General features: G+C 53.3%; 5 protein-coding genes across 5 annotated transcripts; 2 read left to right on the top strand and 3 right to left on the bottom strand.

Moving 5' to 3' along the window:
* Positions 1-953: 953 nt before the first annotated feature.
* PV07_08020 (uncharacterized protein) lies at positions 954-3,148 on the bottom strand. Its single transcript, XM_016395144.1, has 6 exons — positions 2,985-3,148; positions 2,545-2,903; positions 2,406-2,490; positions 1,784-2,322; positions 1,521-1,661; positions 954-1,411 (listed from the first exon to the last, which is right to left on the bottom strand). Exons 1-6 carry the CDS (start codon positions 3,016-3,018, stop codon positions 1,298-1,300), a joined length of 1,272 nt encoding a protein of 423 aa, XP_016248563.1. The 5' UTR covers positions 3,019-3,148; the 3' UTR covers positions 954-1,297.
* A 2,562-nt stretch (positions 3,149-5,710) lies between these two features.
* Positions 5,711-6,548, top strand: PV07_08019 (uncharacterized protein). Its single transcript, XM_016395143.1, has 2 exons — positions 5,711-6,027; positions 6,129-6,548. The coding sequence occupies exons 1-2, from the start codon at positions 5,851-5,853 to the stop codon at positions 6,477-6,479; spliced, it is 528 nt and encodes a 175-aa protein (XP_016248562.1). The 5' UTR covers positions 5,711-5,850; the 3' UTR covers positions 6,480-6,548.
* Positions 6,549-14,107: 7,559 nt separating this feature from the next.
* PV07_08018 (uncharacterized protein) lies at positions 14,108-14,998 on the bottom strand (the record flags this gene model as incomplete). The annotated part of the gene is made up of 3 exons (XM_016395142.1): positions 14,483-14,998; positions 14,285-14,425; positions 14,108-14,225 (listed from the first exon to the last, which is right to left on the bottom strand). Exons 1-3 carry the CDS (start codon positions 14,839-14,841, stop codon positions 14,108-14,110), a joined length of 618 nt encoding a protein of 205 aa, XP_016248561.1. The 5' UTR covers positions 14,842-14,998.
* Positions 14,999-21,684: 6,686 nt separating this feature from the next.
* Positions 21,685-25,106, top strand: PV07_08017 (uncharacterized protein). Its single transcript, XM_016395141.1, has 5 exons — positions 21,685-21,852; positions 21,942-22,015; positions 22,082-22,313; positions 22,374-23,020; positions 23,076-25,106. Exons 1-5 carry the CDS (start codon positions 21,772-21,774, stop codon positions 24,370-24,372), a joined length of 2,331 nt encoding a protein of 776 aa, XP_016248560.1. The 5' UTR covers positions 21,685-21,771; the 3' UTR covers positions 24,373-25,106.
* PV07_08016 (uncharacterized protein) lies at positions 24,257-25,621 on the bottom strand. The gene has a single exon (XM_016395140.1). The coding sequence runs from the start codon at positions 25,555-25,557 to the stop codon at positions 24,514-24,516; it is 1,044 nt and encodes a 347-aa protein (XP_016248559.1). The 5' UTR covers positions 25,558-25,621; the 3' UTR covers positions 24,257-24,513.
* Positions 25,622-26,229: the final 608 nt, after the last annotated feature.

Raw genomic sequence — 26,229 nt, 5'->3', positions numbered from 1 at the left:
CGACGTGATCCGCGCGCACGCCGCCAGGCTGCCCTGCGGCGACTGCTCGTGGGTGTTCTACGGCACGCAGTACGGCGACGCGGCCTCGATCGCGGCGCAGCTCGCGACCATCCGGGCCGCGTTCGGCCAGATCGAGGGCAGCCGGTTCCTGCTCCCCGGCGACGTGCCGGCGGACCACTACCTGCACTCGCGGGTGCAGGTGTGCAGCGGGGTGCCGGTGCTCAAGGAGCTCGACTGGCTCAACTGGGTGCCCAACGCGGCGCACCTGTTCTTCTCGCCCATCTCGCCGACCAAGGGCCGCGACGCGGCGCTCATCCACGCGACCATCGCCCGCCTGCACGCGCGCTGGGGCTTCGACGTCTTCCCCACCATGTGCGTCGCGGGCCGCGAGATGCACTACATCGCCAACATCGTCTACGACCGCGCCGACCCCGACGCCAAGCGCCGCGCCACGGGGCTCATGCGCGACATGATCCGCGCCGCCGCCCGCAAGGGCTACGGCGAGTACCGCACCCACCTCCTCTTCGCCGACCAGGTCGCCGCCACGTACAGCTGGGGCGGCGGCGCGCTGCGGAAGTTCAACGAGACCCTCAAGGACGCCCTCGACCCCAACGGCATCCTGGCCCCGGGGCGCAACGGCATCTGGGGCCGTCGCTTCAGGGGCCGCGGCTGGGAGATCCTGGACGGCGACCAGAGGGATTTGTTGCGCGACGGCGTCGGGCCGAAATTGTAGATAATACAGTAGTACATGAGATGGTACGTGCGTGCGTGCAGTGAATGGTGTTTGGTTATAGATTTGAGGGAGAACTTCTGGAATCAATCCAACTCAAGGGGGATGAAGAGGGTCATTCGCCAGAGCAAGGCCACAAGTCTGCAAGTCTGCGGCGAGCAAGAAGCAAAGAGCAAGCCATACGCAGCACCCAGGCAAGCAAGACAAGATACAGCGAGGATGTGAAGATAGGTGAAGAGATGTGGCACAAATCAATGTCTGTTGGGTGCTCTCGCTGAACCATGGCCTCTTTGATAGTTCCCGTCCTGGCCGCTGTCATCGTCGACCTCGACTTCCACCTCTTGCCGCCGCCGCTGCTTGCCCTCCCAGAATAGTCTCTACCTTGACCCCCCACGTACCAAGGCATCCAGCAGCGACGAGTGTCGGGTATCAGACAACCCAAGTAGATGATATCCTTGTCAAGCACCAAGCATCATACCCCCCAAAACTTGAACTTCAGGCAGCATCACGCATCAAAGTGCCGCATACAATGTAAACCAAGGAATCACGCAATTCATGCAGGCAAACTCAGCACAGCGGCGAAATCTTGCCCGTGCGCAACTCCTCGCCCACCAGCGCGGCCATCTCGGCCCACCGCTTCCGCGTGTCTGCCTCGGCGTCGTAGTCGTAGAGGACGTTGTTCTAGAACGGTGCAAGAAGGGGTTAGAATATGTGAGAACCCGACACACACACATAAAAGTCCCACAAGCATGGATAGATACAGGGGTACACGTGGACAGGCCGTACGTACCTTTATCAGGAGGGAGTCGCGGTCGATCTCGTCGCCCTCGCCCATGCGGTCCAGCGCCGTGTGCCACCGGTCGCGGAGGTCTTCGCCGTTGGTCTGCGCGCGGCGCACGCGCGGGAAGCGGATCTTTTCGTATACTCGGGTCTATAGCCGAAACGAACTCTCAGTCAGTAATGAGCCATGACGTGGGAGAAAGGTCAGAAGTGAGTACTGGCAAAGGAAGGTAGGATATCAGGCTGGAAAGAAGGGAAAAAGGGGAAACTTGCCGCCAGTGGGATATTGTCCCTCCCAGCTAGGAGCAGGCACTGCGCCAGTACAGCCGCGCTCTCGGTCGCCTGGCTAGCACCCTGGGCGCTCGTGGGAAGATGCGGGTGGCAGCAGTCACCGACCAGGGCGACCCGGTGGTTCTTGCTGACCCAGGTCGGGATGGGATCGCGGTAGCAGATCTTCCAGTCCAGACACTCGTCGGTCTTGCGGATGGCGGCGGCGATGCGCGGGTCCAGCGTTGTCACCAGCCGGCGCACCTCGTCCATGTCGCCCGGCTGCGACCACGACTCCTTGATGTCGGCCGTGTCCTTGTGCGTGATGATCCAGTTGAACTCGTCGCCCCCTCTCAGCGTGTTCTGCACCACGTGCATGTCCTTGCCGATCCAGATGTTGACGCACTCGTTCTCCACAAACTCGGCCGTCAGGGGGTCCCCTTTCAGCTTGTCGCCGTTGAAGAACGCCCGGAAGCATGCGTACCCGGACGACTTGGGCTTGTCGTCGAAGCCGAGTACCAGTTCACGCGCGCGTGACTTGATACCTTGATCCCCGGGTATTTCGCATTAACTCACAGTCCAGGTCTAGAAGACGGGGTATCGTGGAAAAGGAGATTTTCAACCTTACCGTCAACGGCGATGATGACGTCCGCAAAATGCTGCTCTCCGTTCTTCAGGGTCACTGACGGGGTCATGTCGTCGTACTCTACCACCTGAATCTCAAGACGTCAAGAGACTCTTCACATGGACAAAAAGGTGGCACTCACCTCGCTGCCCATGTGTAAAGGAATACCCTTCTCCGCCACTGCCTCCAAGAAGCCTCGATGATAGTCTCCCCGATGGCCAATGTATCCAGCCATGTCCATCAGAGGCTGCTGAGCGAGCAGTTTGCCATCGTGCCACCGGCGGATCTGCATGAATTCCGACTTGTTCCCGATCTCGATGAGACGGTCACGCAGGAATGGCGACCACCGATCGAGCAACTTGAACGCATTCTCGCCCAGTCCCAGCGAATCTCCGAGTCGTTGGAATTCTCTGACCTTCTCGAACATGACCACCTCAAAGCCCGCGTGGTGCATGGCCAGAGCAGTGGCACATCCTCCCAATCCTGCGCCGACAATGATGACTATTTTTGCCAACGGGTGTAGAGTTAGAGCCATGGTTTCTCCATGAAACGGAAGTGTTGTCTTCGACTTCTTGTACGTACCTTTCAAAGGAGGCTCCACCCCCAACGAGCCCATGTCTACAAGTCTGCTCTTGTGTCTTGTTATTCTTTGGGTTTGCCTGGTTGTAATGCGTAGAGACGGAAAAAGGAGGCAATGATAGACGTAAGACTGCGGCCTTGGGATTCACGAACAACAAAAGACCGGGGGCATGGTGTGATATGAAGCCAGCGAGTAGATCTTTATCCATGGAATAACCCCATCCCTGTAAGGCAGTGCCCGCAGCGACGGAGGCGCAGAGGCAGAAGGAACATTACACAGAACCAACCACAAGAGGCCCGCACATGACTGGAGCGCGTCTGATAGCCTGTGGCAAGCAGGCAAGGCAAAGCAAAAGGCTGGGCTCTCGGGATGGTGGACGAAGCCCCATGCCGAGGCTGGCCACGGAATGCCATGCCTAGAGGAAACTCAGGCTAGGTACCCGATAGGTGAAATGGGTTTGGGTTCTGGGTGAGTCCCTTCTGACTGACGCTCTTGGTCACCTAACGACCTTGTCCCATCTTCCACCGCCGTGCCAACGACAAGCAACCGCTGAGGGTAGTCGAGGAACTCCACTGAAAGGCGGGCTAGTTAAAAGCATGTTCGTATCCAGGAGGTGGAATGTCCCACTCTGGGGAGTCTCGAGGGGCCTTACCCCGGGATGAACCCATCAAAGGCGAAGCAGCTCCGCTGAGTTTAACTAGCTATCCATCCTTCCACTCCTTGTTCGGCACGGGATAGGCTTTGGTGGTAGATCCCACAGGCAAGTACTTTACCTAGGTATTTTCTCAAAGCAACCGCGAACATTTTCGATGCTGCCCTCTTTCCCCAAGTCTCGTGACGACTCTTTGTGGGGTTTCGGGCCCTTTTCGACACCACAGCGACGTGCGGGCGATGGAGAAGGCAGGCATTGGGTCCTTTCCCACCCCTCATTTGAACATAGGGCGAGTGATGCAAGGTCCGAGTAGGAAAGGCAATCTCGTTCGAACATCAAACTCGTACTCCCTTCCCGTTCCCTATCCGAGAGACGGAATTAATTGCGAAGGGCCGGGAGTTGTGGTGGGAAAGGTAAGCCGAAGTGACGCATGGCATACACATAGGACCTCTAAACGACCCTCGGGTGATCCTCAATTTCTTCTGCTTTTCCCAAAACATCTCTCCTCGACTCTGACAAGGCTGTTTACTCCGCGAAATATACCGTGCCTAACCGGAAAGAAATGGGATCCATCAATATGCCAGTCAGGACTGTTGGATACATCGGCCTGGGCAAGGCTGGAGCCTCGATGGCGTCTAACCTGCCACGCGCGGGCTTCCGCCTCATTGTTCGCGATGCTGACCCGGCGCGAGAGCAGAAGTTTGCCCAGGAGAATCCCAACACGTCTGTGGCTGAAAAGGGAGTCGAGGGATTCAAGGACTGTGATGTGATCGTGACGATGCTGCCGCAGGGGAAGGTGGTCAGGGAGGTTATTTTGGGCGAGGACGGGATTGCCAAGGGCCTGAAGCCTGGTATGTTTTCTCCTTTACACCCTTTTCGCGTATATTCCCGCACTTGTGTGTGTGCGACAACTCATGTTGACTTCCCCAGGAACAATCATCGTGGATACATCGTCGTCTTCACCATTCGACACCCAGAGCCTAGGCAAGGACCTCGAAGCACTGGGATTCATTCTGGTCGATTCTCCAGTCACACAGGCACACCTGCACGACACCGACACTGGAGATGCCACGCTGATGGTGGGCTCCGATTCGCAAGAAGCGGTGGACAAAGTCCTCCCGGTCCTGCAAGCGATGGCCAAGTACGTCTTCCACATGGGCAAGCTGGGGTCCGGGCACGTCATGAAGACGTTGAACAACTACATCAGCGCAGCGTCGATCATAGCGCTCTCGGACGCGCTGGTGACGGGCCAGAAGTTCGGGCTGGACCCCGTGCAGATGATCGACGTGCTGAACGTGGGCACCGGCCGCAACTTTTCCACCACGGACAGCTACAAGACCGATGCGCTGCCCCGGCGCTATGCCTCGGGCTTCCAGCTGGCGTTGCTGATCAAGGACGTGGGTATCGCCAAGGAGGTCTTTGAGAACATGCACTTCGACACCGACATGCCCGAGCTGATCATTCGTTACTTCAAGCAGTCCATGGCCATGCTGGAGCCGACTGCCGACCACACGGAGCTGCTCAAGGGGTGGGAGAAGCGGGCTGGCGTGGAATTGAAGACGGGCACGCCCGACGGGTCTAGTGTGACGGCGCTGAAGAAGTGATGAGCGGTCGGCAAGGGTGTTGGGCTCTTCCCTGGTCTTGATACACTTGTGATCAGCGTCCATGTCATGTTTTGAGGATTCGCAGCTGGGGGAAGGGGTCGCGGAGGTAACCTATTCATCTGATTGTGTCGCCGCCAACGCAGCTCGACAAGCCCCCAAGGCCAGGCACAGCCAGGCAGAACAGGCGGTCAGAACAGCCCATTGTTCGTACTCGGATTTGTCCCAACGCTGGAGGGGGATATCGTTCGGGTGCGGCACAACCTTTGAGATCTTGTCACGTTGAGCGTTGCGCCATTGGGAGGTGTCGGGCCAATCATCATCTGCCTTGGCGCAGCTGCTGCCTGAATCGGGGCCTGGCAGGACAAAGAGCAATGAAAAGGAGGTGGGAAAGATACATGGCTCGTGTTGACATCAGAAGTACATAAAGGGCATTGGAACATAGAATCATGCCTCGTGAAATGAACACAACCAGAGCTTCAAGAAGAAAAAAAAGGTGAATCGAATCGAATTCAATTGACTTGACTGAGCAGCCAAGGAACCTTCTGTCAACCACTTCTTCTGATACTTCACCTACTACTCACCAGCCAGCAAGACACCAAAACACAAGGAACCATGTCCATCGCACCCATCTCGCTATACCCGTGCCTCTTCTTCGAGTCCCAGGCCGAACAGGCCGCACGGTTCTACACGTCCATCTTCCCCAACTCCTCCGTCGAGACCATCAACCACTTCACCGACACGGGTCATGAGATCCACAAGCAGTCGGTCGGCTCCGTCATGAGCGTGGCTGTAAGACCTTTCCGCCTCCCCATTTCCCTTCCCCCAAGATGATTCGAGAAAAAATAACAAAGAGACCGCCACTGACACCTAAGCTCGCACAAACGGGACAGTTCCTCCTCAACGGCGCGAAATGGGTCGCGCTCAACTCCAAGCCCAAGGACATCCCGATGAACGAGTCGGTCAGCTTCCAGATCATCTGCGAGGGCCAGGAGGACGTCGACTACTTCTGGGCCAAGCTGACCGCGGCCGGGGAGGACGGGGCCGAGATCGACGAGTCGAAGCAGATCTGCGGCTGGGTCAAGGACCGCTTCGGCGTGCACTGGCAGGTCGTGCCCAAGGTGGTGGTGGACATCATGTGTTCGGCCGACGCGGACAAGATGAACAAGACCATGCAGGCCGTCATAAAGATGAAGAAGATCGTGGTCAAGGATATTCTCGCGGCCATCGAGGGCAAGGCTTGAGCCGGTGGTCTACGGTCACAAAAAGGGGCAAGGCTGAAGTCGTGGGTCAGTAGGGACAGGAAATTAAAGTACTACTTACTTGGAGCTTTGCAAAATGTCCATGTCTGATCTGTGATACACCTGCCAATTGCAAGGCCCTATGTCCCCCCATCATTGAAGAACCACAAGTCTCCAGTCCCGCTTGACGCTAATCCAGGTTTGCTCGTCTACCTCACCGATCGAGATTCGCGAAGCAGCCTTCTTCTTGCCGTCTTCCCATTTAATCCACATCACCTTCAGTGTCCCTGTCGCAGAGAGCGTCTCGGAATGCTGTCCGATTCCCTGCTCGTATTTTCGAGACGTCACAACGAACGACTGCGGCACTGACGCATCGTATTCGATAAACGGCCAAGCCCGTCCGTGGTCGTATGCCGACGTCAACTCCGTGATGTATCCCACGGTCTGGCCTGAAGGAGAACAGATCTGGACCCGGACACAGCCGAGACGTACTCTCTTCTCGGCCCGGAGGGATAGCTCTGCATGACTCGTCCAGAAGAGAAGCTTGCCGCTGTCTCGGAAAGGCCGGTCGGCGGTGAAACAGTCTGCTTCGATCTTGACCTCACCCTTCCAGCTACCGGCAGCCGAGACGGGCAGGGATGCAGCTTGATCATCTGCATCCCGTCCCCCTTCATTCGCGTGCGGCACGAGACGTTGCGCTCTTCCATCGATATCCAAACGAAAGAATTCTATTTCGGGCTTCAGAGCCGTGTCTGCCTGGGGCAGGACATGTTTGATGGACGCCTTCCACCCGAGCCAGGACCAGCTTGGAAAATGCACCGTGTAAGGCCTGCCAAGAGAACGAAAGGGACACATTGCATCTCTCCGCTCAATCTCCATCGTCGATTTCCTCCAGCTCAGGGATTGGTCGAAGGACTCGGTCAGTAAGTGACCCCAGTAGAACTCGACCCCGGTCACATGGGTGATTCTGCGAAGAAGCCCGCTGATGGCATCCAGGGCATCGGAGTCGTCTGAGAACTCCTTCAGGGCATAGACTCGTGGAAGATACCGGTAGTGGTCACGGGTGAAGTCTCGGTAGTACTCCGCAGGCACGCGTTCATAGCTTCCCAGGTGGATCCTGGGGATTGTCCATGGATTGCCTCCGTCGCATGAACTGCTCGGTTCGAGGCAAAGCCTTTCGGTCCAGTCCGCGCAAATGCATGACCAGAAGGTTTGACCTGTGGTGAACATGAGTGAGCGCCGGGAAAGGACTCGCTCCTGCAACGTCCAACCTCGATGGCTGTACACGGAGCCCTCGTATAGATTCTCCGTGGGAAAGGTGATCAGGGCCATAGTGGGTGAGATACGGCAGACATCCTGTTCAACACTACGCGCGACAGAAAGCCCCGCGACCCCATCATGGGCGCCTGAACCACTGGCTGCGATGATTGTCAGTTCCGCCAGAGAATAGACCGAGTCCATGCGTGGGATCTGAAGCGATTTGTCCGCGTCGTCGTCCTGCAGGATGCAGATCCTGTCCACCCAAAGATGCCTGCCGCCTAGGTCGGAAACGAGCTGCATGACATCGAAGATTGTCCGAGGCAGGGCCTCCTCGGTGAGGCTATGTGGTTTCTTCAGATCATCAATGTTTGCCGAAGTGGCTCGGAGGTCGTTCTTGGACGGGCCCCATACGTAGCTGAGAGCGAAGTACGAGGGACGGACCGGTGAGTCCACGACGCACCTTCGCTGCACGTCAATGAGCCGGAACTTCGGCGGGATATCGTCGTTTTGGAGCATCCAAGGCGGTCGAGTACAGGCATCTCCGTGCTGCGCGTCGCACAACCCGATCCAACGACGTAGCAACCGGATATCCACGAATTCCTCCAGGATGCGCGCAGATGGGAACGCTGAGACCGCATTGCAGTTCGACTCGATAAATTGACGAGTCGTTGGGACTGGGTATGAAGAAGGCCAGAACTCGGCGACGGGCGCTCTGGGAAGTGACCAGGACAAATATATCTTGAGGCGACGAACAAGTCTGTCTAGCCTGTCGCTTGGTTCCCTTCGGAATACCACCCCCGTGTCTGGAATCACCGTCTTTGGGTCTTCTCCATGCGCAGCGGAGGTGGCCGGGGCCGATCGATGTCTGGTCAACCGCTGGTCTATGATTGAGCACAGCGAACATCTGTCCGGATTGAGGCTGATTGATTCGGGAAGATTGCGGTCGTACGACTCTCCAGATAGCAGGCGGGTGTCTAGATGTAAGGCTCTGCATCCATCACATAATCGTACATCTTCATTCGCACTGGCGCGATCCATGGCTTGTAAAAGCTCTAAATTGCCCTGGTGACTGTGACGAAGCTGCTCATGAGGCTACGAGGTGGAAATGGCACTATGCAGTGCCCTCTATCGCTCAACTTGGAATAGCTCGGTAGACATCAATATGGGTACAACCACAACCGTGACAACAAATGGCAGCCATCAACACAAGCAGAAATCGACTGATCCGGCGACCAGACAAGCGGAAACAATTGCCCAATGGAATTCCAGTCTGTACGGTTGTATGTCATGGCTTCGCAACACCTCCCGGAACAAATGGGTACATCTCATAGTCCCACAAGATCCTCGCATGAACACCAAATCCCAGGAGGACAATGACTAGCAGTCTATATGCCAGTCTCAACCAGGAGAGCCTCAATATCCAGTAGCAGATCAGAGGGAGCAGACAGATTGTAATGCTGCGGTTCAGCACCATAAGCGTCTCAGAGGTGGCATCAGGCGCAGCAATCGGACCGGGTGGAAGACACTGTGAAAAGTGAGAAGACATCTTCTACCCTAGGGGACGGCACTGCATCACTTACATTGACAACCAAGATGTTCCACGCATCCAAGCGCTTTTCCGTCTCGTCAAGATCTTTTTGGAGACGCTCCAATCCCTCCTTGGCCCAGCGGCGATGAGTCCGTTGGATAGTCTTGTCCCATTGGCCGAGGCTGTCCCTACGGCGAAGGGAGTCGATCCACAAGCCTGAATGTGTTGAAATAATGAGGCTTTCTGGTTCACAAGGGTAATGGTCGACTACGTACCAGTACCATTTGGCCCCCGCGGCCGCTAGAGTAGCCTCGCGGAGCTTCTGATAGCGGTCCTCTAGGGACTTCTTGCGGGCCATCAAGTCGTCGTATTGATGGAATAGTTCCCTGTCTTCAGACGAAAACGGGTGTCGTAAGGATCGAGAACGTGAGGTGGCAGTCTCCGTCAGGGACCTCTTGAGGCGCTGAAAGCTGTTTGTAGCTTGAGGACTTGGGCGCATCGGAGCTGTCTGGACACGATCCAGCTTCTCCGTGGTGATTGCAACGAGGTTGGCTCCCGCAGCGGCAGCAGTCCCCAAGACATGTCCTTCCATACCCATCCCCAACCCCATCGCTCCAGCTATGCTGCCGGTCGTCACAGGAATTGCATGGTCTCGAGTCCTCTTCTCGTGCAATGGCAGCCCCCGCCTGGTCAACTCGGCTCGGACAACCTCGAGCTTCTGCTCTACAAGGTGTATTGTCCTACCCGCAGCCACGCAGCCTATCATCGAAGCACCTCCAGTGGAAGGAGCCAGGACGGCGCCGCTGACAATCCCGGCCGTCCCAGAGTATGCCGTCCGGATCAAGACCACCTCTTTCTTTTGTAATTCTTGGTCATCGTAGTTCCGTACCCTGGCCCGGTAGTCGTCTAGGTCGAAGCGTATGAAATCTTGCACACCCATGGTGCATTCTGAAAGGTTTCAGCATATGGCCGGTCGGTGCGACTGTTCTATGCCACAACATCAGGAGTGATATTGGCTGCGAAACACTGAAGCACACTGTTGAGAGCATGATCTCTTCTGTGACTGCGAAGGATGAGGGTCTGCATATATGACATAGCGCTATCCAACACAGGAATAAGGGTCCAGGTGTAGATGTAGATCCTCAGCACGATGTGCACGACCAGGACCCTTGCATTCCGTCACAACAGCCGAATTGGGAAGTTCTTCAGCGGATAGTCACCTTGTACCGACACTAGCTTCAATAGGAAGTTCAATGACGACAGGCCAATGAGTGACCGGCATGGCCACTCGCTGCCCTACTCTCCGGTGTTTGTCACTTTGTCAGAACTGAGGAGGGATGATTTGGGATGGCCGTTCCGTGAGGCGTGTTACCCGGCGCTGTCCAGTCCTGCAACTTCCGAAATGGCCTGGAACAGTCTCGTGAGCGGTCCGCTGGGAAGAAGGAACAGGATATGTCTAAATATTGCTTTAAGAGGTTTAGGGAGGCCGATGTGTTCAAGACAGTTGTTCTTGGTAATCCGACGTCCGCAGTGTTTCCTGCGGTTATGCGTTGTGACGATGGTCCCTTTCTTCCCGCCCGCGTTGGTGCGACCGTCGCGGTATACTCGTGATATCGATAATCGAAACCCTTAAAATCACGTATTGGGCAGCGGGAGTGCTAAAGTCACACGAAAGAGCAATTCTCCTTTCTTCTCACGCCGTAAATCCCATCCATACACTACATTATAAAAGGTTATACCTAAGTATATATATATTGCTGATAGCGGAGGGATTGATGTAGCTTCCCGTATTCGCCCGGCGAGGGTTCTCTCAATTCAACTGCGTACGGCTTGAAGGAGACTAGGAATCTAGTGTATCCGGACTTTGATTCGACGTTCCCGTAGCAATTTGACAAGTTCAAGGATACCACGCACGATTTCTTGGCCAGAATTGGCTGTTGGGTTGGCAATGGCTTGTATGGCTGATTGGCTATCACTGACAATGGTGAAGATCCTCTCTCGGCCGGAAAGGAAGCCTGGCCGAGCGGCGGAGAAGACGCAACAACCAAACATCAGAGTGAGTTAGAAACGACAATGATTGCTGGCGTTTAGAGATTTGTGGGACGTTACATTTTAACTGAACTCGTACGTAAGGAGCCTGATGGGAGAATATATCGACCCTGCTTGCGGCAGGGCCTGTCAAGTCGCACCACTTAAGCTGCCTGGTCGCAAATTGACGAATTGAACAACCCGAGGCTCTGCAATGATAAAGAAACGTTCCTAGATGAACCTGGTATTCATACCTTGACTCGTACGGGTAGAGTCGCATTGAGACACTTTTCTGGGAGTTCAGCGTAGCTGTATGTAATGCAGCCTCGAAGGAGGTTCCGAAGGACCTAACGCACGCCCCCAGCAAACCAGTGACAAGCATGTGAACGTCTACAGCAGCACAACACAACTGACGAGATGTGCTTCGGCGTGGACTGCTAGTATCATATTACTGAGACTCTGATAGAATTATGTGGTTTACGCCTTGCGACTTGATGTATAGATTCTCCACCGGTCCAAATCGCCGTCCCCGACGAGACGATCTTCATAAGATGTCCAGTATATAATCAGTCGGCTCCAGTGAAAGAAAAGATTCTGCCATTTTGGTAAAGCTCGTCCGGGCCTCAAGTGCTCCTAGCCTTCTGCGCAGTATCTCGTTCTCCTCTTTGGTAGATTTCTCCCGCTCAAGCGCGGTAGCGAGAGCACGTTCCAGGTCGAGCACTCTCGTCCTAGTGAGGCAATGCTTCAACTCTCTACGCTCGCGGTGTCGGCGTTGACTTTCCGAACGTCAGTACCATATAGAAGATCTGTGAAAGACTTTTCACACACTTACGCGTTCCGGTTTTGCGCTCGCCGTCGTTCCTTTTTGTATTGTGCTTTGTCGTCGAATGGATTCAGCTGGGATTCTATGCCTTGGAGGCCTTCATGAGATATTGAGGGTTGGGAAGAACTCGATGTAATCGGTGAGAGAGTTGAGACAGCGAGTGGGCTGAAGGCATCGTCGAGCAGGTATGTCCAATAATCCAACTCGCCGGGATTCGAACTCTGAACGCCGAGCAGCTCCGGAGAATTGGTGTCCGTTCCGGTGTCGAACTCCCCGATAAATGGCAGTATACCAGGCGCTTGGAGGATGTGCTGATTATCTGGGTAAGAAAAATGGATATTGTGTCGACGAGCAAGAAGAGCCATGTGGAGGTTCTGCTGCTGCGGAACAGTACTCACACGCTTCGTGTCATCCGCTCCAGGATATGACAATGCCCTCTTCTGCTGCATTTTGGATAGATAACGCTGTTGCTGTCGCGGCCTTCAATCCCCTCATGTGATCACCCCCCCAGTGAGAAAACGCAACGTTTGCGGAGGGATATGTCTGAGTTATCAGCAGCGCTTTTCTGAAGATCCACGTAGGGAGGAGGACATCGTCCGAGCACCGCCCTTTGTAGCCACATCTATGCACACAGATGTGTATGTCATCTCGGCAGCCTTCACATGCCCGGAAAACTGACTTTAGATTCACGAAGGATTTCAGCGACGCTGCGAGGTTGCATGCACGGCGGATCCCTGCATTATGCTTCCTCATTTTCGCCCCGAAACGTCTTTATTCGATATGGCAGTACTTAATGCTTGTGTTTTCGCCACGGTTTCATTAGTCTCCGGCGTTGGTTGGCTCGCGGCCCATTATATCAGGAAGGCGGCGCTGGCAAGCGAAGGCCTTGTACCTCCTATCCCTCTCTCAGTACTTTCAAGGCGCCAACGGGGGACATTGAGTAAAGTCTACGAATAGATTTGGTGCGAGAAGGACGGGATCGACAGAACGCTGATGCTCCGTGCGACCCAAGTGGCGGTCGCTCGGGAAGTGGAATGCATTGAACGAGCATCGCCTGTTAGTTCGCCTGGGAACGTTAGGGGGTCTCATCAGAAAAGCTTGGATCTAGGCGACTTGATCCAGTGCTGTTTGAAACTCCATAGCATTTGCCAAATACGGATAGCGGGTCATATTTATACCTCGACCACTGAGACAGAGTGACACGACAACATTTGAGGAAGCATGGGGCAGAAATATCAACGTATTTCTCTTCGGAGGCTTGGGAAGACAAGGCACCGTCACCGAGCCGCTAGTTGGGAAAGTCGCTATTTGGAATTGACTCCACTTCAATGGTGCTGGCGGCGCCCCTAGCGGAATTACTCAGCGGAGCCTTGCAAGGCTACGGGTCTTTAGATCCGCTGGCGACACATTTATTGTCGTGGCCGAAGAAAACCCATAACGGCTGCGTTGGCGGCAGCCGGTCCAATTCTCCCAGTAATATCTAGACAGGACTGTTCAGTCGAATCCTTCGATGGACCCTTGAAGCTCCGTGGCCTGAAGAGGATACCCCTCGACCCTTACTGAGATGCTTTTAGAAACTAAATCAAGAGGCATCAGACAATAAACTTGCATAATTCTACCGATAGTCTCGTTATGGAGTTTTATTCGTATACTATGCCGTTTTAGCAGTGTCAAAGAGCGTGGTATCTAAGATCGGCCAATCGACAGCAAGGTGAGCTGCAAATCAGAACATAAGGAGATCATCGGTTTCTAGTCTTTTGTGTAAAAGAGATGGCATTGATGCCTTGGCTTCCTCGGTATCATTGAATACTAGCAACATTGATTTTGGATCGAGGCAAAAGGTGTCGTTGGACTTTGTACACTGGTCCTTGATTCGTCACTCGTCCCATTCGCCTATGCTACCAGAGTACCCCCTGATTCCCCTGATTCAAGTAGTGCGCCGATGGGCATCGTAATTTTTCCCGAGATCGTGCCGGAAGTAATGATATCCATTTAATCGAATGTCTCAATAAGTCCCTGCACAGTGGTAACACGGGAAGCAAAGATCGGCCAAATGATATCGGTGGCTGCGTCAGTTGCTCTGGGGTCGAAGCCAGCCGTGGCATCAGTCCTGAGAGCATTAGTTACTTGGCAACGTGGCATGCAGAGGCAATTGGACTGAATGCTCACAGGAGCGTGATGTGGTATCCCTGCTCATACGCGAACCTGGCAGTTGCCTCTAGGCAGGTGTTGGCCGTCATGCCAGCAAGCACAAGTCGCGTAATGTCCCGTTGACGGAGCTGGAAATCGAGATCTGTATGGTGGAAGGAGCTGGGACTGTGAGCGACTTTCTCTCATTTCGTAAATGCTGGTGAGGATCGCAATTACCTGCTGTTCCAATGCTTACTGACGACAACATCCCCATTCGCTAAGCTGGGCTCAAGCCCCTCATAGATCTGGGCTCCAAAACTCCCTTCCGCAAAAGTAGCCGTCTTCTTGATGTTCTCGTGGATGTGAGCCATATGCTTCCAGCCATCGAAGAACCCTTCCTTGTACTGTTGGTGCAGACCGTAGTATATCGGGATTCGATTTGAGCGAGCGAACGCCACAAGCTTCTTCAGATGCGCGATGGTGTTCTTGCGGGCGAGATCTTCCTTTGTCGCAAAGTACATCTTGCCTTCTGGATGCAGGAAGTCATTGTAGGGGTCAATGAGAACAATCGCGGTGTTGGCGAAGGAGGACGACATTGTCAATGGCTTTGCAGAGCTCAGCTTAACTCGAGGAGATTGCTTGAGATTACCCAACCCTGCAGCAGCATCGTTGATTCAAATAGAAGTCATCGACATTTGGGAATGCAGCTTTGAAAGTGCTAATCCTGTCCCTCGAGTTTGGTAAGAATCACTGGGTAATAAGTCCCTTTGAAACTAGCGGCGCCGCCAACTGCAGTCACACGGAGCCCTAGCGGCGCCGCCAACTGCAGTCACACGGAGCCCTAGCGGCGCCGCACTGCAGAAGCCAGCGGCGCCTCCTCAGACGATGTTGCTTGTAATTCTGGCCTCCAAAATTTGTAAGTATGCATCTAAGGCCAATTCGTCAGCATAATGATCCAGCTTAGGAGAGATCCACATACCGGCGGCGCGCCACTGACCACCCAACAGAGAGAGCTTGCGCATCATGCTCGCGACTCCGCGATTGGCTTCTATGATGCACTGTTCATTCTCCTCTGATAGTCGACCAAGGTCGGATTTTCCATGCAGCAGCTTGATCATCTGAAACCAATGTGACAGCTGTAGAAACATGACGGCGGCTTGATACGTCCATGGTAGCAGCAGAGGAGTTGCTTGCGAAAGGGTGAAAGGTCGGTTGCGGAACCAGACGCCGCTCTCATGGTAAGCCTGCGAAGCCACTGGCCGCAAGAGGTTCAAAGCTTCTTGCTTGGACTTTGTTTTCGCCTGCCAATTGACAGTGGCAACGTCTGCTGCCTCCGATAGGTCCGGGGAATGCAGCTCGACTAATGCACCAAAGCACATAGCAGTTTGCGGACAAATAGTTGTCACGGGAACAGAATTGCCTTCATACGCCAGTCTTAGCAGTGCCCGAAGCGACCTGTCTATCTGAAGGCGTTCATGTTGGTTGAAGTCAGCATCACTGGTTGGCTCGCGCTTGTGCCGAAGAACTTTTCCATGCAGGTATGCAGCTTGCGCCAATCGCGCTAGCATCCCCATGCTTGAGGATGACGGCGAGCTCACGGTCTGACATTGATTAGGATTAATGACCTACTTAAGATTAGTATTACGAGAGAAAGTGACGAGGCTGCAGAAGTAACGTACTCCATCGTCCCAGTCTTGGTCGTCTACAGGAAGCAAATCAGCAGGCCGTGGATCTGGACTCGTCGGCCGAGACTGAATGTGAACTCTAGGCACAAGTCAACAACTGGTTATAAGATTCCCACCCAACTTTTGAAAGCGCGCATGAACATTGGAATTCAGAATAAGCTTGCAACACCGGGAGTCACTTACCGATCAAGAGTAAAGATAGCCCACCAGGTCCTTCTTCGTTCTTCCTGCTCTTCGAGATCATAAGACGTTAAATCGAGGTCTGATTGACATTGCTTCTCAAGCTCAAGAGCCAGTCCCAGTCTAACACAGTTTCCAATTGACATATAAGCCGCAGGATAAATGGCGTGCCCTAATTCGTAGATCGAGATAAGTATCATTCCCTGAAGAAGCGGCAGCGATAGATGCCCCATTGTTTCGGCATCGAGAAAAGCCCTTTTCAAGGCCAAGTATTTTTCAGTCCGCGGATTCAATCTTGTGCCGTGAGAAGTTGGTGACCAAACCACGAGACTCATGCAGCACAACAGAAGCTGTGCATCGGGCGGTGATGCCAGCAGATTCAAGAATTGCAACTTCCATCGCCTTCTTGGAATGATAGGCATCCATCTGTGCAGTATAGTCTCAATCAGACTGTCTTTGATGAGATTTAGCAAGAGTCACTCACAGATGTGCCCAATTGAAATACCGCCTTGACACCGAGTCCGCGTGTTCGACTGTGTTCCAAAGACATGGTGGTAGATGCAGCTCGGGATTCAACGGTATTGCCAGCTTGCTACGTTTGAACAAGGAGTGGTCAAGAAAGAAAGCCTCCGGGAAACGAGATGATGATTGATCTATCGTTGCTCCAGCCTGTACGTGCTGAAGTGCCTGTGTTGAACTTTGAGACGCGGTATCTTGCCATGGAAGACTCCTACCGTGACTCTGTCAGCTCTGACACACCTATTTGGACGTTGATATGTCAAACTTACTCGGAGTAACGGCAGTCCTGGGCTTTCCTGTAGTCTGTCTCAGCATCAAACCCCAAAACCCCAGTTGGTCAACCTTACTGCTGGCACAAGGTACATCTGGGCGCCATCCTATCGCATCGCCGCTTCCGGTAACGACAGTAATCGCAAGCTTGATTAGGGAGAGTACGCTTAGACATATGCAACTCCTCCATGGTTGTTCCTCGTATTGTGCACAGAGTGACAGGCTTCGTCCAAAGTGACACACGCTACTTAGTTGGGAGGCTGTCCTTGTGAACAGCAGTAATGAGCGAACCACTCATTGACATGGATCTCTTTCCTTTGTATCCGCTCTGCGGGTGGCGACATGGGTCAAAGAAGGATCTGGTTGATTTAACAATAAACGATTCTTGCGGCCGTTGCCTGCTGCAAGATTTAGCGGCGCCGCCCTCAGACCGAATCAATGAGCTGGGGGCGGCGCTATCCAAGATGAAAGACGTAGATAACATTTGAGAGTAGTCGAGTGGGTCAGGGGTATTGTATTATCAGTCACTCCCGGATCTCTTTCGAAGGGTGCTAGGAAGCAAAGCGACCTGAGGGAATTGGAACTGTACGGGGTCAGAAATTGACATCTACATCCCAGAAAGGAAGGAGGCGCGCCCATTAGGCTGACTAAGCCTTGAGGTACGATCATGGACATCACTGCAGGGTGAAAAAGAATGATTAGAAATTGTGAAATGCAAGGTTCCGACTGATTGCATTAGGGGTGCACCACAGCCTTGACACCAGCGCTTTCTGCTGCTAGATGCAGATTGTTACGTTAACAGCTCACTTACAAATCAATTTCATGTCATTTCGCCGTGCATCAAAAAGGATTAACTAACTTAATGTATCTGATATTAAGCCCAGGCTTCCTCCACTCTGAGTGTTTGGATGAGTCGACGAAGTCTCGAGCGCAACAAAATCATCCGACGCCGAGCAATACTCGTGCTTGGGTTCGGGCAAGGTGATAATAGTAGACTCAGACAGCAAGTAACCGGTCAGTACTATTAGTTGAGCCAGTCTTGTCTCTAGCCTATGTACGGCTATATCGCTATATACGTATATAGCGGTATATTATTATGGTGCCCTCGGCAAAATTGCTAATTTTCTGGATTTTTGCTTGCTACTATACCAACACTAGTTTGGATAGGAAGTTCAATGACGATAGACCTAGGCACTGGCGGCGAGTGAACAATGAGTGACCGACATGGCCACTCGCCGCCCTACTCTCTAGTGCTTGTCACCCAAACCTCTCGTCTTTGCCAGAACTGATGGATGATTTGGGATGAACACAAGAACATAGGCTAAATAAAGGGCACATTTCCTCTCAGACAACTCAGACTGTCTCTCAGAGTCACTACATATGTGTTGAGCAGAGCAAGGGAATTTTCGGTGGGATATTTGACCGCGGCTCGACACACCACTCGAAGCTGGAGCAGGTTACTCTGCAACCTCAACGCGGACCTCTCTTGTATCTTTCTCCCCATCCACAAGTACCGTCTGTCCTTTCTCATCTTGGCCCAGACTTGCCGAGTATATGACCACCTCATCAGCATCGCCGAATAGTGCCGCAATCTCTTCAAGTGGGATTCCTTTGGTTTCAGGAAACGTGAAGTAGATCCAGAAGCAGCCCACCACTGAACAGCAGATGAAGAGAAGATAGTATTTCCAGCCGACGTGTTGCAGGGCCGTGGGACCAACTTCGGTATATGTCTGATTTTGTCCTGAGTCAGCAAAATGGGCTACATTTCGCTTGTCAAGGGGACTCATTCAGTGAGACTTACCAGTGTAGCGCAGGTCATGATGGCTAGGGTCATGCTGTAGCCTTTGGATCTCAGATGATTGGGAAATAACTCGTTGATGAAAGGAGTTCCAACGACATCGAGAGTCGCACCAAAACATGCCATCATGAGATATCTGGACACGCAAGGTTAGCTTTGCGTACTGCATGGGGCATCACCGTTCTTACAAAGAAGCAACGGCCATGCCGAGGGCCGCCTGGTTTGGATGAAGGAGCTTCTCAGGAGTCACGTAAGTCGCAACGATTGCAGCTTCAAGAGACAAGCTGATTGCACAACCGGCCAAACCTATGATGAACATGGGCTTACGGCCCCAGCGATCCGACAACCATGCACCTGATGACCAAGTTAGCCTCTTTCCAAATGAGGACATGACAATATCACTTACCAAGAAAGTTGAATGGCACTGCCGTCAAAATCCACCCGACCTGAAAGCAAAGAACATCCCTTGTATTATAACCAAGACTCTTGTAAATGAGCGTTCCATAACTACCCACAACGAGGATCCCGGTGCTTTGGTTGAAAAAGCCAAAGGTTAGAGCGATGATGGATCGCTTGCGGTATGACGGCCTTCTGAACATTTCCAGCCACGAAGTTTTCATGGTCTTGTCGAGCTCGATCTGCTGTTGCATTTGGAAGAACTCTTGCTCGGCGAAGGTCCGGCTGTGGTCTTTGGAGCTCTTGTGAATGTCATAAATGATTTTCCGGGCTTCTGCATCCCGGCCGACCATGAGCAGCCATCGAGGTGATTCGGGCAACCATGGAAGAACGCACAACATGAAGACCAGGAACACAAGAGTCAGTCCCAATGGAACACGCCATTGTGCTTGCAGATCATCAATATAGAAGCAGGCAAGTCCCATGAGCGAAGCAATCGAGTAGCCGATGACAATGCCGCCACCAACCATGCCGACGAAGAATCCTCGCAAAGCCGGGGGAGCCAGCTCTGACGTGAAGACTCCAGTGACACCCAAGAAGCTATTCGCTCCTGCTCCACAGAAGAACCGGAAGACGACAAACATGGCAACGTTCTGGGCGGCCGTGACTCCGATGGTCCCAATGAGTCCAAGAGTGGCGGCATATATCACTCCCGCCTTTCTTCCCCATCTGTCCATCACCCAACTGCCCACAAGGAGGCCGCAGAATGAACCGGCCTGACAAGGAATCAGAGGTTTCTCTCGCGAAAGCAGTAACACTTACATAGAATGTGCCCGTAATGGCACCCGTGAGTGCAGAAGAATTTGGAGTTGCTTCACCGGTGACAGGATCAACCAGCCCCATATATAGCAGGAAGCCAGGTTCACCAAGAGTGGTGCCGATGATAGAGACACCATACCCAAAGGTACATGCTCCCATTGAGATAAGTATGATCAGCCGAAGATTGCGCCAGCTGAACTGGTGTTGGCCAGCGAAGCTAGCATGAAGAGCTCTTTGATCATTCATGGTAAGAGTGCACGAGTGATAGGGACACAAGAGTTGAGAAGAGGAGGGTTCGGGGTTGCTCTCGTGCAAAGATCGGTTCTTTTATAGTCGATTTCCAAAGCCGATTTGTGATTTCCGAGGATAATCGGCCACTTGCATTCGGAAAGTTCATTCCCCAGGCGCATATGGTCCTGGATCATTCATAGGGGAGGCAAACCTGGAGTTGTGGGGAAGTTCAATGGAGTGGCGGAGAGAGGGATGTAGGCTAGAGGTTCAAGGTGTTGTAGAATGGTTCCACGCCACCCTCAAGATCCCGCCGGAAATGGAAGACCTGCCGTTGATGAGAACTCTTCGGCACTACCGACGACCATCAATCGGGTTCTAAGGTAAGATCACGTTGAAATACACTGCGAAAAACCATTTGTGAGGAGATCTCGAGTCTCAACCGCCACTTTATCAGTATCTGTGGGTCATGAATTTGAGAAACACTCAACATGGACAGCTTATAAACAGAAGGAAAAGTCGCAGTCGCAGGCAGACAGGTTGCCAAAATCTGAACGGTTGGATTCATACGAGCACAGGTGTTTAGGGCCTTAGAGCAGCCAGCTAAGTCCTCCTGGCGACCATGTCTCGGTCAAATTGTTCGTGTTCTCCAGGCAGACGCCGCAAGCCAGGGTAGAGAGTGACCGGCGATGCCATTGGGGCAATTTCGGAATCATATGCCGGTTTTGCTGGCGGTCCTTGGTTTGGATCGATTGAAGGATTCACCCATCTAACAGTCGGAGGGTGCGGGCGCTGGAACGTGGCCATAGAGCGGGAACCCTCCCTATGCATCCACTGCCTGCCTTTACGCGTGTCATCGACGTCGGTCGGTGCAATCGAAGCTCGCGAAGCCTCAGCGGCTGAATCTGTCTCTCTGCATGGCCAGAATGCACAGGGTTTTGGAGCGTGTTTCCTTTGGTTGGGCAGTTGTCTGGTCGCTGCCCCTTCTCAGCCATGGAATTCCACCGGGAATAATGACGATCCAAGTACTTCCAGTCTGACTCGACTTCCCACCGGGAACGTGAACGCCTTGGGGAGATCTGGTAAATTCATGTTATTTTTGACCTGCCTCCGGACAACGTTGGAAGGACCAGGCATCGCTCGTCTTGACCGTATCCGAGGTGTTCAGGCGGTGGGTTAGGACAGTCACATGGGGAAAGCGACGTTCTGTCTGCCTTGTTGTCGGCCGTGCACGACGCCAATGAAAAGAGTGGACTTGTCTCGAACGAGGGGTTTAGCACAGTTCCTCACGGAGGCTCTCATCTGCTACCACGGACACCGAGGACGAATTCCATTTCATGTAGAAGATATCATTGTTGACAGCTGCGCTTAGTTCCAGGGAACCTCGAGGTCTGGACTGGAGAGGATGAAGATTCCCCGTGCTTGTAAATTAGTTTGAACTTTGCTCGTTCGTTCCCCGCAGCAAAAGCTGAGAATGCCAAGCCCGCAACTCGACTTGTTGGCAGTGGCGACATCGATGGCATTGACAACTAGCATTAGCTGCGACAACCCATGCGTCCACGTCGACAAAAGTCGCTGCAGGATTTGCTGTATCAGTCGAATTTATCCCATCCTCATGAACCACATACGAAATGGATCGTCTCACCTCGAGGAAGAGAATGGCGCCCAGAGCCCGATATGCATGCCTAAGGTGCCGTCGCCAGAAATTGAGGGTATGCGGCAGTTTTCTTGAGGAGGAGTGGTTGCTGGGCTGTTGCTGCATTGTTACAAAAGCTGGAATTAACCCATCATGTCTCACTAGTGCGACAATGAACGCCCCTGCGCCCTTTGTGTGCGCTCATGCGTCGAGTGCGAGGAGGGTGAACGTCCAACAAGGTACTCGCACCATACGAACAGTCGATTCCCGAGTTCAAGTTCGACCGGCTGACTGCACAGCTTCAGGCGACGTGCGAATGCATCTGCAAACAAGAACGCGAAGAAGTCTTCCGAGCAGATTGTTCCTGCAGACACCGTCCCTAGACAGACAGGAGAAACCCCGGCAAGAGACGATGAGAATTGTGATCCAGAGTCAACGTCCGCCCTGACCGAGTGGCCGCCGGATGAATCTCGAAGTCCTGAGCGCATGCCATCTTTGAACCAAGATAGGCCATCCACCTATGGTCTTGTGGACCAGGTATGCCTGAGATCGCCCTCTTGCATGACTGGATGTGCTGAACAGTGGCCTGCATTCTAGCTCCTTCAGGGCTATGATTCGCAGAACGCGAATCTGCCAGGCTCTGAGGCGATACCGGATGCCACACCCGATCATTTTTCCTCGACAATGATCAATACTGGAAAAGTCGCTCGAGTATCGGATCTTATTGGATCTGACCTCCCTCCCACCGCAGCTACTCTATTGCTCTTCGACGTCTTTATCAAGTCGGTACATTGGTTCATGATGGTCTTCCATGAACCGTCTCTGAGGGCTGAGTTGCAGTCTATACTCAACACCGGTTACGTTGCAGAACGTAACCTATCCACTCTCATTCTCATCCTTGTGACTCTGTTAATCGCCACCAAGTATACCACGCACGAAGAACTCGAGAATGTCTGTGCAGGAATCGACGTGCCCCTTCTACAATCAAAACTTCTCGAAACCGTTGAAACTCATTTTCTGGCCATTCTGGATCAGGACAACATTGGAACAATACAGGTCTGCATCCTGCTCAGCTCGTTCTATTTCTATCATGGCCGACCGAATCGTTGCTTGGCGATCAACAGTGCAGCCGTTAGGATTGCGCAGAACCTCAAGTTCCACCGAGAATCGTATTGGCGTGGAATAGATGTGATTGAGAGAGAGGTTCGTCGTCGCGTCTGGTGGGCGCTTTATGTACTCGACGGGTTTGCACATCCATGTCACCGATGCATAAGGGTCAGTATGCTAATGTTCGCTCAGTTACGGGTCCATCACCTACGGGACCACAACCACCATAAATGGGTCGAAATGTCAAGTCAGTCTGCCTCGGAATATTGATGACACGTCCGATCGATGCCCGGGCTTCGCTTCGTTCGAGACCTTCGAGAATGAAATCCCGCAGGAAGTCACAACTCTCTCGTACCAGCGATACAAGTTCAGACTGTACCGTATCGCCGAACCGATCATGGGAAAAATTTACTTCCACGACGGACGTCCTGTCCAGGATCTTGTCAAGAAAGTCCAGGATATAAACGAGCAACTATTGGAGTGGGAAAAGAGAGTGCCACCGGAACTGACTCCGAAGTCATTTTCTTCATCCTCCAAGGACGCAGCTCCCGATCCGCTTACTCGAGTGTTCCAGCTTCAGGCCCTCGCATTGCAATTATCGTACGATAACATCCAGTTGATCCTACACCGCCCTCTCCTCGTCTATAATGGGGTACTTTCTCTAGGCCCTCGCCTGAACGTGCCTCAACCGCCCAACTTGAGCACCGGGTTCTGGGAGACAAGCAAAGAGCTCTGCTGGAATTCAGCCAGGCGCACCTCGTGCGTGGACGAATATCTTGCAGCCCTCAAACCTATCCACAATTACCACGCCACCAGCTACATCGGCATCCAAACTTTTACAGCGGGCGTCATGCTGGGCATCTTTGCGCTCTCCAAGCCATTCTCTGCACAAGCCCAAGAAGCGAAGCGAAGCATCGGGCGCCTGATCAGGATGCCTAAGCTGCTCGGTTATCGCACAACAATATCAGATCAGACTGGACTAATCTTACAGCGACTCCTTCGCTTGATCTTGGACGAAGAGTTGAAGGTACTAACATCAGACGAAGTCACACCCGCAGCAGTGACCCGCCAGTCAGACAGAGGGCATCCGACTGCTACCGCCCCGGCAACTCGAATACCGGCTAATTCCAGCAACAATATATCCACAGCGAGCGACGATGTACACATACAAACTACCTCGACGTCGAATGAGGGATTATCCTATGACAGAAACGCAGTTGGAAGCTTCCAAAACAATCCACTACTGCGAACACAAGAAGACTTCGGCATCGAGGTCAACCCTGCAGGGGTTGTTGGCTCATCGACCACGCAGCCTTCAAGCTACAGTCTCATTCCTCCTATCCAAGGCTCGGAAGAGAGCAATGACCCTGTCGGTGAAATGTTGTTCAACCCGTCTTTAGGTGGATCATTCTTTGACAGCGGATTCCTCAATGAGCTTGAAGATCTCGGCCAGGGCTGGTTGTGGGAGGACTGCTACCAATTCACGTAAAGGTGTGCAACGGAGCGCGCTACAGACGTCATTTTCCTCAGTCCGTAGCAATTCCGTCAACTATACCAGAGAGCAGTCGCACCTTGAACAAAGCCATCTCTCACACAACGCAGCAGGATACAACTCGATCTCTGCGGCTCTTTACTCCTCGACGTCGAAGATATACCTCGGATCCTTAAGTAATGAAAGGTACTCCTTGTACCTCACATACTGGTCACTCTTGTCCGCCTTTGCTTGCTCACATGCCTTTCTATATACATCGTACGCCTCGTGGAACAGCGGCTTCCGGTCCACCCAACCAGTCTGGCTTCTGAGCTTTGTCGAGTCGACCCACTGAGGAAAATTGAACACCGAGTTGACGCCAAATTCCTTGTCGTCCTTCGGTCCTGGATCGGCATAGTCCACTTTCACGCCGTGGCACTTTTCCACCGCCGAGGCAATATCCGCGAGCGTCTCATACGAGTGGGCAGAGATATTATAGACCTGACCAGCCACCACCTGTCGCGGAGCTTCTGCGATCGCGACATAGGCACTTCCAACGTCGTCGACGTGCGCACCATGTAAGATGGCATTGGGCGTTGAGTAAAGCGTAAAGCTGTTGCGACCGGCGGCTTTGGCAGCTTCAGCCAACATGAAAAACACCGCATACCAGCTGCCCCACCGGCCGAAGACCGTGGTCGGCCTCGTCACGACGGCGTCGAATGCTTCGGCGTGATTGAACATACTAAGTGCACATTGCGTACGCTTCGCCAACAGCGCCGGGGGGTTGAGCGGGCTGTTTTCCGTGTGCGGCGCCAGGTCAGGATCGCCGTGCCGTGCGGTTGTCCCGTAGTCCTTGCACCCGCTGCTGAAGATGACCAGCGGCTTCGAGCCACCCGCGCGACGAGAGGCCGAGCTGATACCTAAAATCATCGCCAGGACATCATCGAAGTGCGCCTTGTAGTTCTTGATGTCTTCGGAACAGGACGCGATAACGTCGATAGGGGGCAGAGAATCAAGAAACGACGAATAGTTGGCCGCGGATCCCACGATGGGGATGATTTCTTCGCGGACCAGTTCCTGCGCGCTCCGTGCGCTTCGAAGAAGGCCGTAGGTCGTCCAGCCTGCTTGGGAAAATGCCTTGCATACGCCCTGGCCTATGACGCCGTTGGCTCCTGTCACCAGAACAGTCCTGGCACGGGGCATCCTGGAGAACCGATGTAAGTGTACACGTACAACGCGTATACATACACAGGGTTTTATATCTTTGTTCAACGACTCCGGTGCCTCAAGGGAGCTCGAGATGGTGGCTAGACTTATTTTTATAGGGTTTCACTGTTGTCAGGGGTCAAAGAGGGAGTATACTGAGAACTAGCTAGGGACCCTCTCGTTCACGGAACCTGACAAATCACCTCCGCCGGAAGCGGCGCTGATGCCAGGGAACTTTACTTGCCCACTGCTCTATAGTATTATTAAGTACATATGTACATTGTCGACCCCGTCCTACTGGTGCTGACTTCGTCTCTGGTGCCGCTACGATCCTAGTGACGCATCTCATACTCTGTTCCTGCTTCTCGCGGTTGGCGTTTCCCCTCTCAGTCACTGTTGCATGACTTGTGATGGTTCATATCAGAGCCCATCCCGAGTGTCTGAAGTAGGATTGCAGCCCCTCGCCATTGCTTTGAGATTTCTTTCGAGGTGGCTTGAAGAACAGCGCCTAGCGAGGATACCATTGCCCCGGCAAGCTTAACGGCTCGGTCAGCAGGGTCTTTTGCAATCATCCGAGACACCCGCAATTGATCGCTTCCTCCCAAGACGCTCGCGGAATATAAACGCGATCAAAGACCCCGAGCGCGCCGGTGATGATACCCTGTTGTA

This window comes from Cladophialophora immunda (assembly GCF_000835495.1).
Source record: "Cladophialophora immunda strain CBS 83496 unplaced genomic scaffold supercont1.4, whole genome shotgun sequence".
NCBI classification, from domain to species: domain Eukaryota; kingdom Fungi; phylum Ascomycota; class Eurotiomycetes; order Chaetothyriales; family Herpotrichiellaceae; genus Cladophialophora; species Cladophialophora immunda.
The sequence above is the reverse complement of the archived record's forward strand: the minus strand, read 5'-3'. Positions and strand labels throughout refer to the sequence as shown.